This window comes from Anolis sagrei, chromosome 2 (assembly GCF_037176765.1).
Source record: "Anolis sagrei isolate rAnoSag1 chromosome 2, rAnoSag1.mat, whole genome shotgun sequence".
NCBI lineage: Eukaryota > Metazoa > Chordata > Lepidosauria > Squamata > Dactyloidae > Anolis > Anolis sagrei.
This window is the reverse complement of record NC_090022.1, coordinates 75,256,816-75,272,785: the sequence shown is the minus strand read 5'-3', so window position 1 is coordinate 75,272,785 and position 15,970 is coordinate 75,256,816. Positions and strand designations below refer to the sequence as shown.

The window sequence follows — 15,970 nt, the reverse complement described above, 5'->3', positions numbered from 1 at the left end:
TGATTATTTTTACATTTTGTAGACATGTAATATTTGATAACTAAAGCAAAAAAGTGGATGTGCACAGCTGTTTTTCCTCTAAACTCAGGAAGATGGTTATTTTTGTGTGTGAAGGGCAAGTGTTGGCATGTCTAGCTTCCCTGTACAGTAAAATGTTGACCACACTTTCAGTTGGGATTTTGAGAACACAAATACCCAAACAAAGTTCACTATTCATTTAAAATACTGCAGCTTCACATCGTATTTTAAGTTATTTAGTTTATTAGTGCATCATGTAACATGCTGGATTGTTTGCCAGTTTTTCCATGGTTCGGACATGCTACTATCCAATCTTAAAATGAAGATAGCTCACACCTCACACCAGCCTCTTTAGTGCAGCTGGTGCAAGGTGGAGCTGTTCAGTCTATATTCCTCTTCCATATCTAGCAACGTTTCAATGATGGCTTCATCCTCCGTGCTGTGCTCCAGGACCTTTCTGAAACTACTCACATCCATATCAAGGACTGAGGATGCATCTAGAGGAAATAGTTCACTTGACAGCCTAGACACTTCCTGCAGTTCATTATCAAAACCAGGCTTCCTTGGAAGTTTTTCTGCTGGCCACATGGCTGAGTTATCTTAAAGGTAAAAAGAATACAATATGTTAGTTATCCAAATAACTTTGTCTGTAGACACCTCCAAGGTCATGTGACCAGCATGACTGCATGGAGTGCCATTACCTTCCCCCTGGAGCGGTTCCTATTTATCTACTCACGTTTGCATTTTTTTGAACTGCTAGGTTGGCAGAAATCATTATAATAATTATTTGTTTATATCCATTTTGAACTATTACCATTGAGCAAGCCTCACACCTCTCTGAGATAAAGGGCTAGGCTGCCTCACACCACGTTTTATAAAACAGATGTAGAGGTCTCAGCATCATGACTACCAAGTTTTTTTTAAAAAAGCTGTTCCCATGGGTCAGAGTTGCCATTACTTACCACTCAAATCAGCAAGCTCTTTCAGATTCTGTGGAGTGGCATCATCATCACTTAGACTTGTTTCAGACTTCATGGGCCTTTCATCGGTTTTGCTAAAAACCACAAACACACCTTTAATTGGACAATACAAGGCTAGTATCCATGCTATTATTTATTTATTATTTGAACTTATATGCCACCACTCCGCTGGGGCTCGGAGCAGCTTACAAGAACAGGCTAAAATTGAACACAATTTAAAAACAATTTAAAACAATTTAAAAACAGCAATCAAAGATCAAACTTTTTCAAAAAAGTATGTTCTATGGTGTATTAAGTCTCCATATTCAGTTGGGTTTTCTGATTTATGGTTTAGTAACTAATTTGCATTATTTACATCTGGGAAAAGATGTAATGTGAGTAACATAATCAGTCCTGTCCCATATGTAATGAAGTTGTTTACTATTATTTAACTAACTTTTTTATTTTTTATTTGAACCTAAGAATGTGAGTGTTTCTGTGTTTGTGGAAATGAGCCTTAAAATTATGACACACAGAAGACAAGATGGTCAAATAAATGTGTATCCAAAACAAAATACTGCCAAAAACATTATTGGCATTCTTAGTGGCATAAAATTTTAACAGATTGCAGCTGATAGCGAACAGTAAGCAATGGAACAGACTGTCTTGCCTCTGTTACTACTCCCATTCTGCAGGTGTGCAACACAATTTGACAGTGCCAGTTACCAGCTTGAGGGAACAGGTGTCCAGGTGCTGGACAACTGCAATTGGGCTGCTGAGGGAAGGGAAAGCCATGCCTTCAGTGAGAAATATAGGACGTAATGCTGGTGATCCAGGTGGCTGACCGCTATCTCTACTCACCAAATGAAGCTGGAGTGTTGCTGGGTGCCTCCTTGCCCACCCATTGTTATTAGGAAATACCCTGGTTCTTTTGAGATGCCATTTTGGCAAGGGAGCAGGCATTGTAGAAGGAGGCAGTGGATTCCTCCTTACCCAATGTCCATCAATGGTCATTGCTGCCATGTGTCACCAACAAAAGTCTGGCTTAATGTTGTAGTCCTTCATAAATTTATTTATTTATTTACTTACTTTGCTTGTATACCGCAGTTTCTCAGCCCGTAGGCGACTCAACGCGGTTCACAAGAGCAAAAAAGTCAATCGTACAACATACAATATTTAAAACCATTAACAGCATAATATACAAAATAATGACACATCAATAACAACACATTAACGTCTCGTAACTAAAATCGTGATCCAATTCGTCATCTATAATTCCGTTTCCTATATTCATCGTTCAATTGCACTATTTATCTGAACACCTGTTCAAACAGCCAGGTTTTTAGTTTTCTTCGAAACACCATTAACGAAGGGGCTGAGCTAATGTCCATGGGAAGGGTGTTCCACATCCGAGGGGCCACCACAGAGAAGGCCCTGTCCCTCATCCCCGCCAGGAAAGGGGAACTTGCTTCTAAGTAGAAAAGTATAAAATTGTGATACAACTTAACATGTTGGTATCACTTCAGCTAATACAATAAAATGGTCACAATAATTTTGAAAAAAAAGCAAATTCCATATTTCTTTAAATTGGCTGTTCAGATGCTTTTCATCACACAAAAGAAATTAGGTCTGAGACAGATAAAGCATACCTTAGATGCTGTTTTCTCCCCTCGCTGTCTTCTAAGCTGAGAAAAAACTGTCTGTCGGCTATGAAAATTGGAGGATGTAGCCATGTGTTTTCCTTGCTTGACAGGGGCTCCCGTTTTGAGTATTGAATGTTGGGGGCCACAGTTACTGGAATTAGATTTTGCCTGAAGAGGGGGTTCTCTTTTTCAGAAGTAGAGGCCACTGGTAAGGAGACCTGAGGGCAATACACAGTGGGTGGGGTGCTTTCTCCTTTCTGATTAGAGGGTTCTTCGTTGGGGGGCGTTGGGGGCCGTGCCGTGGGTAAATCAGAGCTCTGGTCAGCAGCGGGGTCTTGGGAAGCCAGGGGAGGAACGGAGAGGTCTTCCATAGCTCGGCCAATAGCAGCAGCAAGCTCCTTACGACAACGGTTTAGCTTTTCCGACATCTCACCTGAAGAAAAGTATCCCATTGTGTCAAGGCTTGGTTATTGAAGGAAATAAACTGTTGGAGTAGATTAACCAACTCACTAGCAATGACACCAAGCTGTCGGCCCCTTCTGCAACAAAGCAGTGGATCATTCCTAACGTTTGTCAGACTTTAATGTAAGAATGGGTAACTACTGCCTTCCAAGTTGTTCTGGGTTGCATCTAGGACTCTGGGAGACCAAGGTTCAAATCTCCATTGTCATAGAAGCCCACTACTTTGACACTACGTTAACTGCCATAGCTCTGCAATGGAATCCTGGGATTTGTTGTTTGGGGAGGCAGTGTAGATGCATCCCTAGACTGTAGTTCCCATAAGTTTTTGGCTATGATGCAAAGACTCATGGAAACTGTAGACCAAAGACATCTGGAAGATCCTCTCTTGCAGTAAGTTGTAATATCTTCTGACACCTATTATCGAATCTTAATTTAGATGACAAACACAAAATATTTCAAATAATTTGTTTCTTAAAACATGGCTGCTGAATTTAACTTTTAAAAAGGCATAGTCCAGAGCTTCTCAAGATGATATTAATATTTGAATATATACATAGACTTTAACTGGGGAGAAATAGTTTCACAGCCTCACTCAGCCCATAGTGTGTCTATTTCATATAGCCAATAACTGGATTAATTAGATATAAAAGTATTTTTTTAATGCAAGGCTTAGAAACTGCAAGTTGGGGAAAACACTCCTGGGACTATTCAGAGACTGCATGGTCACCCACAAGTGCTAATAAAAACACCAGGGAACTGACCAGAACTTTACAAATTGCTGCTTCTGGAAGCTTTCAGGAGATGGAGCCAGCCAGCAAGTTTGGATGGCTGAAGTTTTGCAAGAACAGCCTTGAGACTGTTTGTAATCCTGGGGTTACACTTTGCCTGGGGTTACACTTAGTAAAGGTAAGATTTTAAAACAGACCTTAAAATTATGTGTTCTCCATCTTATAGAAGTCCTGCCATTATTAAGCAATGTCATATTTCCTAAGGACTCATCTGCAATATACCTTAATATCAATGTCTGTGTCAGAAAGCTTCAGTTCTCTCAATTGTTTTTAGATCAGTGCTCTTCAAACTGTGGCCCTTGGGGACTTCAGCTCCCAGCATTCCTGACTATTTCTGGGAGGCGAGGTCCAAATAATCCAAAAGACAAAAGCACGAGAACCACTGTTTTGGACTACAACTTTCATGATGACTTACCATGCTGGCCATAGCTTCTGGGAGCTAAAATCCAGTGCATCTTTAAAGGATGATGGGTCCCTATTTCTATTTGAAGTGAAATCTACCTCAGGCAAACCCCAACCACTGTTTCATAGTGAGTAAGATCTCCTGAGGAATCTGTATAAGGACCAAGTAGCAACAGTAAGAACTGACCATGGAACAACAGACTGGTTCAAGATTGGGAAAGGTGTACGGCAGGGTTGTATACTCTCACCCAACCTATTCAACTTGTATGCAGAACACATCATGCGATGTGTGGGGCTTGACGAATGCAAGGCTGGGGTGAAAATTGCTGGAAGAAACATTAACAATCTTATATATGCAGATGACATCGCTTTGATGGCTGAAAGTGAGGAGGAGCTGAGGAGCCTTCTAATCAAGGTGAAAGAAGAAAGTGCAAAAGCTGGGTTGCAGCTAAACATAAAAAAAAAACAAGATTATGACAAGAATGATTGACAACTGGGAAATAGAGGAAGAAAACGTGGAGGCCATGACAGACTTTGTATTTCTAGGTGCAAAGATTACTGCAGACACGGACTGCAGCCAGTGAATCAGGAGATGCTTACTTCTTGGGAGGAGAGCAATGTCCAATCTCAATAGAATAGTGAAGAGTAGAGGCATCACCCTGGCAACGAAGATCCGCACAGTTAAAGCAATGGTATTCCCCGTAGTCACCTATGGATGTGAGAGCTGGATTATAGGGAAGGCTGAGCAAAGGAAGATAGATGCTTTTGAACTGTGGTGTTGGAGGAAAGTTCTGAGAGTGCCTTGGACTGCGAGAAGATCCAACCAGTCCATACTTCAGGAAATAAAGCCCAACTGCTCATTGGAGAGAAGGATATTAGAGACAAAGTTGAAGCACTTTGGCCACATCATGAAGAGACAGGAAAGCTTAGAGAAGACAATTATGCTGGGGAAAATGGAAGGAAAAAGGAAGAGGGCAAGATGGAGGGATGGCATCCTTGAAGTGACTGGCTTGACTCTGAAGGAGCTGGGGGAGGTGACGGCCAACAGGGAGCTCTGGTGTGGACTGGTCCATGAGGTCACGAAGAGTCGGAAACAACTGAACGAATGAACAACAACAAAAGATCCGTCTTATGAACACCATCAAGGCACCAATGATCAGCCTCCTCTGCTTAGAGATGCAGCCATTAAAACAAATTACTTTGCCTCACTTCACAGATTAAAATAGTGTATTGTGAACATTAATCCTTTTAAAACTTTGAAGCACGCTTTGACTAAATCAGTGGTTCAGCGCCTCTAGATTATTAAATATAGTTTTCGGTGGGTGAGCAGATGGCGACTACTGGATAGCATATGTTCTGTATCAGAAACTAGAGCTGATGTGGTCTATCCAATGCAATTTTAGGAATCAACACCCTAGATAACCAAACTAAATCTAAAGTTGACCAAAAACTGATTCGTAACCCTTTGGGTACTAATGTTGGAGAGTGGTCCCTGGTCAAAGAGGTCCCTGATCAAAAAAAGGTTGGAAACCATTGAACTAAATGGATGGGTGGCCAGCCAGTTTGAAGGAGCATTAACCCACATGACGTACCTTTTGCACACCAAACTACCTGGAAGAATCAAGTGTGAATATACACGGTTTACCAAGGTGTCTCGATTGTAAAACGAATGTGGGGTAAACCAGCAACTGCTCCCAACCTGTGTTAAACCCGGATGTCAACAGCTGGATCTGGGACCTCCTGGTGCCCCTCCTCTCCCCGCCGAGGCTTCAACTGCCACGGAACCTTTGCCCCTTAGAACTCCCCCCCCCCCCCCCGCCCCTGAGAGCCAGCACTTGGGGCCTGTTACCCAATCAATGCCTCAGGAAGAGAGCAGCCCTCTGGGAAACTCCTTTGGGATAAATGGCTCTTAAACTGCCCTCCTTCTACAATATCAATACCAAACCCGGTATTTCTCACCCTGCCCGTACCAAATTATATCAGGCTTTTCTCCTTTGAGATTTCTTTCCAAATAATTCCTGTTGATGACACACTTCTTAGGCCCCATTCCACACCTAATGAATGAATGAATGTTTTGAACTGCATTTGGCATGTAATCCGGTTTTTGAACCCAGATTATCTGCTTTGAGCTGGATTGTATGGCACTGTAGACACATACTCCTGTTCAAAGCAGATAATTTGGATTCAGAAACTGGATTATATGGTAGTGTAGATCCAGTCTTAGATGTGCATAATTTCACAACAGAGTGATTCAGTTTTACTATCAAACCGAAGGTCAAGCCAATCCCTTATAAGAGATATGGACACATAAATTGCAATAATGAAGTGTATGGAGACAGAACATGTATCATTTATACATTTATAAATGTGATCTACTGCTTATTTTGCATACTCAGAGGTTTCTTGTTACTTTCATGATACACCTATATACTAAAGGCAACACATTAAAGACACATTGTTTGGAAAGCTCTGCTTTAATGGTTTTGCCTACTGCCAGACTTTTTATTTAGGATCCAGAGCTCCTTTGCATATTGGTAATATGTTTATTAGTATTTCAGCTTGAGGAATTACTTATCCCTATATACCGATGTATAATTCGAGAAGTGTTACTTAAAAAAATCAACCCGTGTCAACCTGAATACTGTATTTTAAGTCTTATCAAAAAGGGAATTATCTTCTTCCCTGAGTAAAGTGACAAAAGGCAAAAGCTCAGTCAGACCCAGAACCTAACAGAGGTGCCAACCTCCTTTATTCTCCCCCCCCCCCCGGGCACCACTTTGGGCTCTATGAATGCCTGGACAGGGCTGCCCCTCTGACTGGTCATAGGCGCTTTTCCCTCTCTGTACAATGATCCTTGACTTATCTATGGGCCATACCAAAATTCTGAATTTAGGCCCCCTAACTTGCCCCTGAATTATATATATAGGAGCTTGGCTTATAGTTGAGTATATCCAGTATGCTGCCGGGCTGTTTGCTACCACTCTTTTGAATGGCTGTGTTACACTTTTTTTTTCTATCTTTGGTTTTAATTAATTCATGGATAACCTGATAAGTCTTAGATGTTGAAACATTATGTATTCTTAACAAGTCACCTGCTTTTTGGCTTTTGTAAGGTTGAGATTCCTTCTTGATACCCTCTCATGAGGATATCTATATAGACTTATCTATATAGATAGGAGCCCCTGGTGGTGCAATGGGTTAAACCCTCATGCCGGCAGGACTGAAGACCGACAGGTCACAGGTTTGAATCCAGGGAGAGTGCAGATGAGCTCCCTCTATCAGCCCCAGCACCTTGTGTGGGGACATGAGAGAAGCCTCCTACAATGATGTTAAAACATCCGGGCATCCCCTGGGCAACGTCCTTGCAAATGGCCAATTCTCTTACACCAGAAGCGACTTGCAGTTTCTTAAGTCCCTCCTGACATGAAAAAAAATCTATATAGATAAAATTCCCATTTATCTTCTCCAAAGCACCTAGTATGATGGTATCCAATACATTTTTAAATATATACTATTGTAAGCATCTTATCCCATCTCACTTTTCTCAAAAAGAATGTCCTGATTAATAATCTTTTTTTTTTTTTAATATAATTTTTATTAATTTTCATAAACATACAAAATATTAAAAACAGGAAATAGAGTCAGAAGGGTAGTATACATACTGGGGGGGGGAGCGTGGAGGGGAAGAGAAGGGAGAGTTGGGTAGGGGAGGGATCTACAGGTAGGGGGAGGGGAGTGGTGGGGGGGGGGAGATAACAAGGGAAGGGTATGGTACTTCCAGGTCTATCCGTCGTGGTTTACACTTCTTTGGATTCATATAATAAGTTTGACTTTTACCTTTGTACCTATATGTATACATATATATTTTTAAATTGCTGTTATAGTATTTACGCTTTACATGTTAAACTCTAAATATAGCATTTAATTCTTTCTTGTGTCAGATGGTTAACTTTCTGCAAGTGCAGAAAGTATCTTTGTTGTTGAGTTGCTCCGGGTATTTAAACCCTTGGGTTCTCCTTGAATTTAGCTCTCTTTCTTGGATTGTTATTGTAGTGCTATAGTGTATAACCCATTGTTTTCCTCTTTTATAAATTTTAATACTGAGTTCCAGTTGGTTTTCTGAGGTTTCCTATGACTTTGAGAGATTTTTTGTGTCAGGATATCCATATTTAATATATCTAATACCTTATCCGTCCAGAGTTCCAGTGATGGAACTTCTTTGTTTTTCCACAGTCTTGCTATGACCATTCTAGCTGCTGTTGTTAAATAAAAAAGTATTCTGTCTTCATTTTTATCTAGTTTAAGATTATGGAGTCCTAATACTAGGGTTTCCGGTATCGGGTTAAATTTTATTTCTAATATTTTTTCTATCGATCTGTGGACTTGTGTCCAGAATTTTTTGATCCGTTTGCAACTCCACCACATGTGTAGTAGCGTGCCTTTTTCCCTCTCACATTTCCAACATCGATCTTCTTTTTTGTTCTTGTCTATTTTGGCCAGAATTTCCGGTGTTAAGTACCACCTATAAAAGATTTTGTACCAACTCTCCTTAATGTCCGTAGCGTAGGTATATTTGATTTTGTTTTTCCATATTTTCTCCCAGTCAGCTAGAGGTATTGAACGGCCTATGTCTCTTGCCCAGGTGGTCATATTGGCTTTGACTTGTTCAGTCTCCGTGGCCCAGGAGAGTAGCTGGTTATATATTTTTCTTATAAGTTTTGTATCAGTTGTTAGAATGCTATCCCAAAAGGTGGTTTTTGTTTCAAAACCTACTTTCTCGTCTCTTCTGAAGTTCTCTCTGATCTGGAGGTAATGGAACCAGGAGATAGAAGCATCTATTTGATTTAATTCTTCTCTGGATTTTAATGCTATTTCTTGTCCCTTGATGTTGATTAGTTGTTTGTATGTGAGCCATATCCTCCTAGGTATTTCTCTTCTGTGATGGGCTTCAGTAGGAGAGAACCACAGTGGCGTCCTTTGATGGAATTTATTTTTGTACTTGTTCCAGATGTTAATTAGGGCGGCTCTTATTGGATGATTTTTGAAAAGTTTTTCCTTTTTGTCTTTATCTCTCCAAAGATAAGCGTGCCAGCCCTGGCTTATATCAAACCCTTCCACTGCTAGTATCTTCTCTTTACTGAGTTTTGCCCAATCGCGAATCCAACTTAGGGCGGCAGCATCGTAGTACAGTTGAATCTCTGGGAGGGCTAGTCCCCCTCTCTTTTTATCATCCACCAGATGTATTGCCTTTATTCTATGTTTCTTCTTATTCCAAATAAACTTAATGATTTCCTTTTGCCACTTCTCTAACATCGTCTTCGTTTTCAATATTGGTAATGACTGAAATGTGAAAAGGAGATCTGGCAGCACGTTCATTTTAATTACGGCTATTTTACCTAATAGTGACAGATTTAACTGAGACCATTTCTGCAATTTTTTCTGGATTTCCAACCATTTCTTCTCATAGTTGTTTTTAATGAGGTGGTTATTGTTCGGAGTGATTGTTATTCCGAGATATTTTACTTTATTGCTGACTTTTATTTTTGTCTGTTCTATTAGCTTTTCCTGATTCTCCTTACTCATGTTTTTTGTAATGATCTGTGTTTTATCTCTGTTTATTCTTAGGCCCGCTACTTCACCATACTCATCAATTGTCGATAGCCATTTGTTTATGTTATTAATTGGGTCTTCCACAAAACACACAACGTCGTCCGCAAATGCGCGCAGTTTGAAAGAGTGACCTTTAATTTTTAACCCTGTTAACTCCGGGTTCTTCCTTATGTTGTTAAGTAGGCTTTCAAGAGTCAAAATGAATATCAGCGGCGATAGGGGGCATCCCTGCCTCGTTCCTTTTAATATAGGGATGTCTACAGACTGCTGACCATTGACCGTTATTTTTGCAGTTTGTTCGTTGTATATGGCTCCCATCGCTTTGGTAAATTGGTATCCGATATCCATTTCTCTCAACACTGCCCTGATAAAGTTCCAGTTAACCCGGTCGAACGCTTTCTCTGCGTCGAGGAACATTAGGCCTACTTCTTTCTGTTTTGTCTTCTCACAGTAGTCTATGATGTTTACTACAGTTCTTATGTTATCCTTTAGTTGGCGTTTGGGTAAGAACCCTGTTTGATCTTCCGTTATTATATGGTTTAATAGATTTTTTAGCCTGTTGGCTAGCACTCCAGTAAAGATTTTATAATCGACATTGAGCAACGAGATAGGTCTGTAATTTTTGACCGACGTGCTGTTTGTGTTTTCTTTGTATATAAGCGAGATAGAGGCTGTCTTCCAGGAGTCGGGGATGTGGCCTTCCTCTAATATGTTGTTGAAAATTCTCTGCAAAAAAAGGTGTTAGAATTTCCTGGAAGGTTTTATAGTATTTGATGGTAAAACCATCCGGTCCTGGAGCTTTGTCTATCGGCATATTTTTTATTATTGTTTTGATCTCTTCTTGTGTGATGATCTTATTCAAGGCTTCCCTTTGTTGTTCTGTTATGCGTGGTATGTCTTGCCTTCCTAAGTATTGTGAGATTTTTTCCTCTGGAACTTTCTCATCCTTATAGAGGTCTTTATAGTAGTGTACAAATTGCTCCGTTATGTCTTTTGTTTGGAAGAAACTTGTTTCATTCGTCTCTATTTTTGTTATATATCTCTTTTGTTTTTTGATGTTGATTCTTCTCATTAACCACTTCCCGATCTTGTTCGCGTTTTCGAAGTGATATTGTTTGACGAATTTAAGTTTCTTTTCTATCTCCTCTAATTGTAGAGTATTCATTTGTTTCTTCAGAAGTTCTAGATGGAGTAGGGTTTTTTTGTTGTACGGGTTTTCCTTTACTTGGGTTTCAGCTTTGGATATTTCCACAAGAAGTTTATCCCATTCTTCCTTGTTAATCTTTTTCATTCTGGCTCCTCTTTCGAGGAAATGTCCTCTTATATAGGCCTTTTTGGCATCCCATACTATATTTATGGGTGTTCCCTTGTCTATATTAAGGTCGAAATATTCCTTTATTATCAGGTTTGTGTGTTCTAGCTGTTTGGGGTCCTTTATGAGGTTGTCCTTCAAACGCCAGTTATAGATGTTATTTTCTTTCCGGTGTATATTTATTATTATCAATATCGGGGAGTGGTCTGAATTTATCATAGGCAGTATTTTACTTTTCGATATATTAGGTAATATTGTTTTGGATCCCCAGGCCATATCGATGCGGGTCCAGATTTTATGTCTGTGAGAAAAGAAGGTGAAATCTTTTTCACCTTCGTGTTGGTATCTCCAGATATCTTTTAGTTCCAGGTCCGCTAGCATATTTATAAATTTTTTTGGGAGTATGCCCGATTTTTTGGGATTGGCATTTCGTTTATTGGGAGATTTATCATTTAAGTGGTCGATCACTCCGTTAAAATCTCCTAGAATGAGTAGATCTTTGTATTCTACTTCTTCTATATATCTTTTCAATTTATTGATGAAATTATCTTTTGTGGAGTTCGGCGCATAGATGGAACATATTAGTATTTCCCTGCCTTCTATCTCTATTTTTACACCTAGTATTCTCCCTTCCTGGTCCTTGAATATTAATTTTGATGGTATTTTCTCATTAATGTACATTACGATTCCATTTTTTTTCTGGGGGCCCGATGTGTGGAACATATTTCCTAATCTGTGATGTTCTAAGAGGTCGCTATGTTGTTTTGTAATGTGTGTCTCCTGCAGAGAAATAACACTATAGTTTCCTTTTTTTAATTGGTGAAAAATTTTCCTTCTTTTATTAGGCATATTCAGGCCATTGACATTATTACTGTACACTTTAATATTACAATCCATCATTATTTTTATTTATTTCTACTATATCCGTGTCCTTCCTTGCTTCCATCTGTTGGGGTGGGTATACCTTTGGTGACAGTTCTCTGGCTCTTTTTCTTCGATTTTCATATTCCTCCTCTTCTTGTTCCTCTGGATGTTCTGTTGTTTCTTGGTCGTTCTCTGCGATTTTCAATTGTAATGTCGGGTTTTTCTCTTTCTCCTTATTCTTGTCCTCTTCCTTCTGATTCTCTGTCTTGATTTGTCTCTCCCAGAATGATCTTGCTTTAGCTTCGGAGGTGAGCCAATATTTAGTTTCTCTCCAGGTCACCATTATACCCTCCCTCTTGTCCCATTTAAATTTTACGTGTCTCTTTTTCAGTTCATCTGTCAAAAAGTAGTACTTTCTCCGTCTCTCTAGGACTGTGGAGGGAATTTCTTTTAAAATTACTACTTTGTTTCCTTTGTGTATTGTTGGTTCCTTTGCATTCTCACCTAGGATTTCATCTCTCAATGATTTTTTTGCACAGCAGACTATGATATCTCTAGGGGTTTTGAATTTTTTGGAGTATTGAGTTTGAATCCTGAATACCCTGTCTAGGTCCATCTCTATACTGGATCTTGGTTTCTTAGTGATATTGGATATGATCTCAATTATAGTTTCTTTGATGTTTTCTTTTTCTTCTTCCTTTACGTTTCTAAATCTTAATTGATGTTCTTTTTCTTTGGCTTCTAGGAGTTCCTGTTGCAGTTCGGATGTGGCTAATCTTCCTTCTAAGTTCTCTATTTTCTTTTTCATGATTCCTTGTTCTGTCTTCATCTCTTTGTTCTCTCTTATCAGATCTTTGTTGTCTTTTTTTAATTTCTCCATGTCGTCTCCCAGGTTCTTCATTTCCTCTTTAATTAGTGTCTTCATTTCTTCTTTCATCTCCTTTTTCATCTCCTTCATCTCTCCTCTTAACAATTCATTTTGATTCTTGATTTCTGTTTGAATCTTCCAGATTTCTTTTAGGATATCTTTCACCCCAATCTCTTCTGTGAGTGAGTTTTTCCTGTTGGTTTTTTCCCCTTTTTTCTCCATGTTTTATTGTGGGGGGGTCTTAATGTGGTTATTTTTAATTTGATTGCTTGTAGTATTGTTACTGGCGTTTCTGGTTTTGGGGTTGTAAATGTTATCTAAGATCTGTTATTATATTGTGTTTCTTCCTTGTTGTGAGGTCTCGAAGGTATTATCTAGTCATTCATATATGTATATATATATGTTGTTTTCACTTGTTTATTATATTTATTATATTTATTATATTAGTATCCTTTTTCTGAGTTGTTTTATCTTTAGATCAATTTAGATCAGGAATTAAACTTATGTTGAGCTGGCTTTATAGATGGTTATATGTTGGTATAGTTATGTTATGCTTCTTTTCCTCTTTTAAGTTTTCCTATGTCTCTCTAATAATTAATTTTTTTTTTAATTTAAGTTAATTTCAGTTCACTTGTTTGTTTATTTAATTATTATTTGCTTATTTTAAATATTGTTGGTAAATATTGCTAGATATTAATTACTGTTAGTTATGATTAGTTATTTCCTTTATTAATTTATTATTGTTATTATTATTTATTATTATTATTATTATTATTATATTTTTATTTTATTTTGTTATATTTATTTTTGTTATTATTGTTATTTTATTTTTATTTTTATATTATTGTTGTTTTATTATATTTTTTTATTTAATTTAGACTTTTGTTGTTTTTACTATTTAATTTATTTTTATTGTGTCCAATCTTCTTTCCTTCGCTTTGGTCCTCTTTCTTCTTCTATATTCCTTTCTTGGGTTTGCTCTTCCCCTTCCCTATGCCCCCTTCCCCCACTATCCTTCTATATTAGTTTTCCAATTAATGTCCCAGTCTCCTAACTTTCGGGTATTAGGTCTGCACGGCAGTTTGGAGGGCTGTCTGTGACATTAAGAGCCCTCTCTGCCAATCTCGCGAGGTTTCCTGGCGAGAGCGCGACTAGGGTATTGTTTGCCAGTCAGTCCCAGTCTTTCGTTGATTTGAAGGTCGTCAGTCCACGCCTGGCACGGGCCGCTCCTCCCACGCGTCTCCACTCCCCTCCGCTTTTTTTCCAGCCTGTGTTCGAGCACAGCTTCTGCAGGTAGAGGGAGAGTGGGGTGGGGGGGGACAAGCGGGATGTTTAGCTCCTTTTTGATAATTTATTATGTTCCGCGTTTCCTGTAGAGCTTCAGGATTTCCCCTGTGTTTCTGCTCTCTCCTCTTTATGGGCTCTGCCTTTGCCGCTTCTCCTTCTTTTTGTTGGTGTGAGTCTCTTGGAGTTTTAAGCCCCGGAGTTGCCGAACTCCGAGTTTTGGGCCCCGGAGTTGCACTTAATCTGTGTGAGGTTATTCAAGGAGGGTTTTTATTTACATATTTTTGTGGGTATCATTTTCTTTTAGATATTTTCCACAGTTCACAGTTCCCTCAATACAGAGCCGGAGTCCCTGGCTCGTGTTCTTTATCTCTGTCGTGGTTCGCCCAACTCATTTGGATATTAGTTTGGCCCTAATCTCGAGGATAGCTCCTCTAGGTTTTCGCCGGGTTTACTCAAGGTCTTCCGGCCATAGGCTGGTTAAGTCCCACTGAGTAGATAGACGCAGTTTGGTCTTGATATCTAAATATGTAAATATGTAAATATACAAGTATATAGATGTAGTTCAATAGATATAGTTCAGTATAGCAAATATAAATATAGTTCAATATAGTTCAATATGGCAAATAACAATATAGCAGCACTGTGGGTTTAATTCTTCGGTTCACTTGGTCGCTGGATCCCTAGATCACTTCAGTATTTCAGTATTTCAATAGCTCTAAATGTCTCAACAACAGTTTGATAGTCCATAGTCCATACTCACTGTTGGGCTCTTTGGTTGCTTAGTGGTTACATCCGGGTGTACTTTGTTGTTCAGTCCTTTTAATCCAAGAAAGAATTGGTTATTTTGTAGCTTTCCTTCCACTCCGGATTCCCTTTCTTCTTATCGACTTTCTTGTCTCTTATTTCTTCATGCCATTTAAAATAGCGGCTGACAGGCTGTTCCCGGCTTTTGGCCAGGTAACTCTACCGCACCCTGCACAACTCACCGGCTTACTGAGCTGGTCATTTGTTGTTGGTTTGTTGTGGACCAGCTTATCCGGTTGAGTTAATAGCGCCCACCCGCTTCTCGCTGCCGGGCTGGGGGGAGCTGGGAAAGTTTCCCGCTGGAAAAGTTTCCCGCTCAACCAAGGGTTTTGCGGTAAAAGGGAGAGCTAGGCTGCGGAGCCTCAGCTTTCCGTGACGCCCGCCATGCTGCCGCTACCGGAAGTCCCTGATTAATAATCTTAATCCATGGTGATAAAGGCAGTATTGCTAGTTTGGAGCATTTGAACACATTTTGATATTTTATTCTATATTTGTTTCAAAAAGCCACTACATTAGTTGACACTTATATTTTCTAATAATAGCAGAAAGCTGTGAGGTTTTAGTTAAAGTGGCACCAACAGGTTGCTGTACTGGCAAATTTTTGATCGAAGCATCTTTTACCAAATAGAGTTGCAAGTTTGAGCATTTACTTTAGATATTATTTCACTGTGTGGAAACACTTGAAGCCCACACTTATTGCAATTCACTCCTTTTATTTTTATTTTCTTTTATACAGTAAAGCCAGTCACTTACAAAGTGCTATCTAAAAACAGATTTTGACACTATACAGAATATACACATCAGCTCAGATCCAGCCTGGTCAAAAGCAAATCCAGGTTCCAAATACCATCGATACGGTGTTTAGAATAAATTTAATTCAGGCGTTCCAAATCACCAAGAACCAGTATGTGCTCTGACTCACGTCAAGCAGTATAGAAATTTCCACCTCAGTA

General features: G+C 39.2%; 1 protein-coding gene across 1 annotated transcript; it reads right to left on the bottom strand.

Moving 5' to 3' along the window:
- Positions 1 to 328: 328 nt before the first annotated feature.
- Positions 329 to 3,072, bottom strand: C2H3orf62 (chromosome 2 C3orf62 homolog). Its single transcript, XM_060765732.2, has 3 exons — positions 2,627 to 3,072; positions 981 to 1,072; positions 329 to 617 (listed from the first exon to the last, which is right to left on the bottom strand). The coding sequence occupies exons 1-3, from the start codon at positions 3,070 to 3,072 to the stop codon at positions 370 to 372; spliced, it is 786 nt and encodes a 261-aa protein (XP_060621715.2). The 3' UTR covers positions 329 to 369.
- Between the last annotated feature and the right edge of the window lie 12,898 nt (positions 3,073 to 15,970).

Excerpts from the sequence above, each read along its gene's own strand:
- C2H3orf62 (XM_060765732.2), bottom strand. The coding sequence starts at position 3,072 with ATGGGATACTTTTCTTCAGGTGAGATGTCGGAAAAGCTAAACCGTTGT. Across the intron at positions 1,073-2,626 it reads GGGAGAAAACAGCATCTAAG|CAAAACCGATGAAAGGCCCA; the intron begins GTATGCTTTATC and ends TGTGGTTTTTAG. Across the intron at positions 618-980 it reads AGAGCTTGCTGATTTGAGTG|ATAACTCAGCCATGTGGCCA; the intron begins GTAAGTAATGGC and ends TTTACCTTTAAG.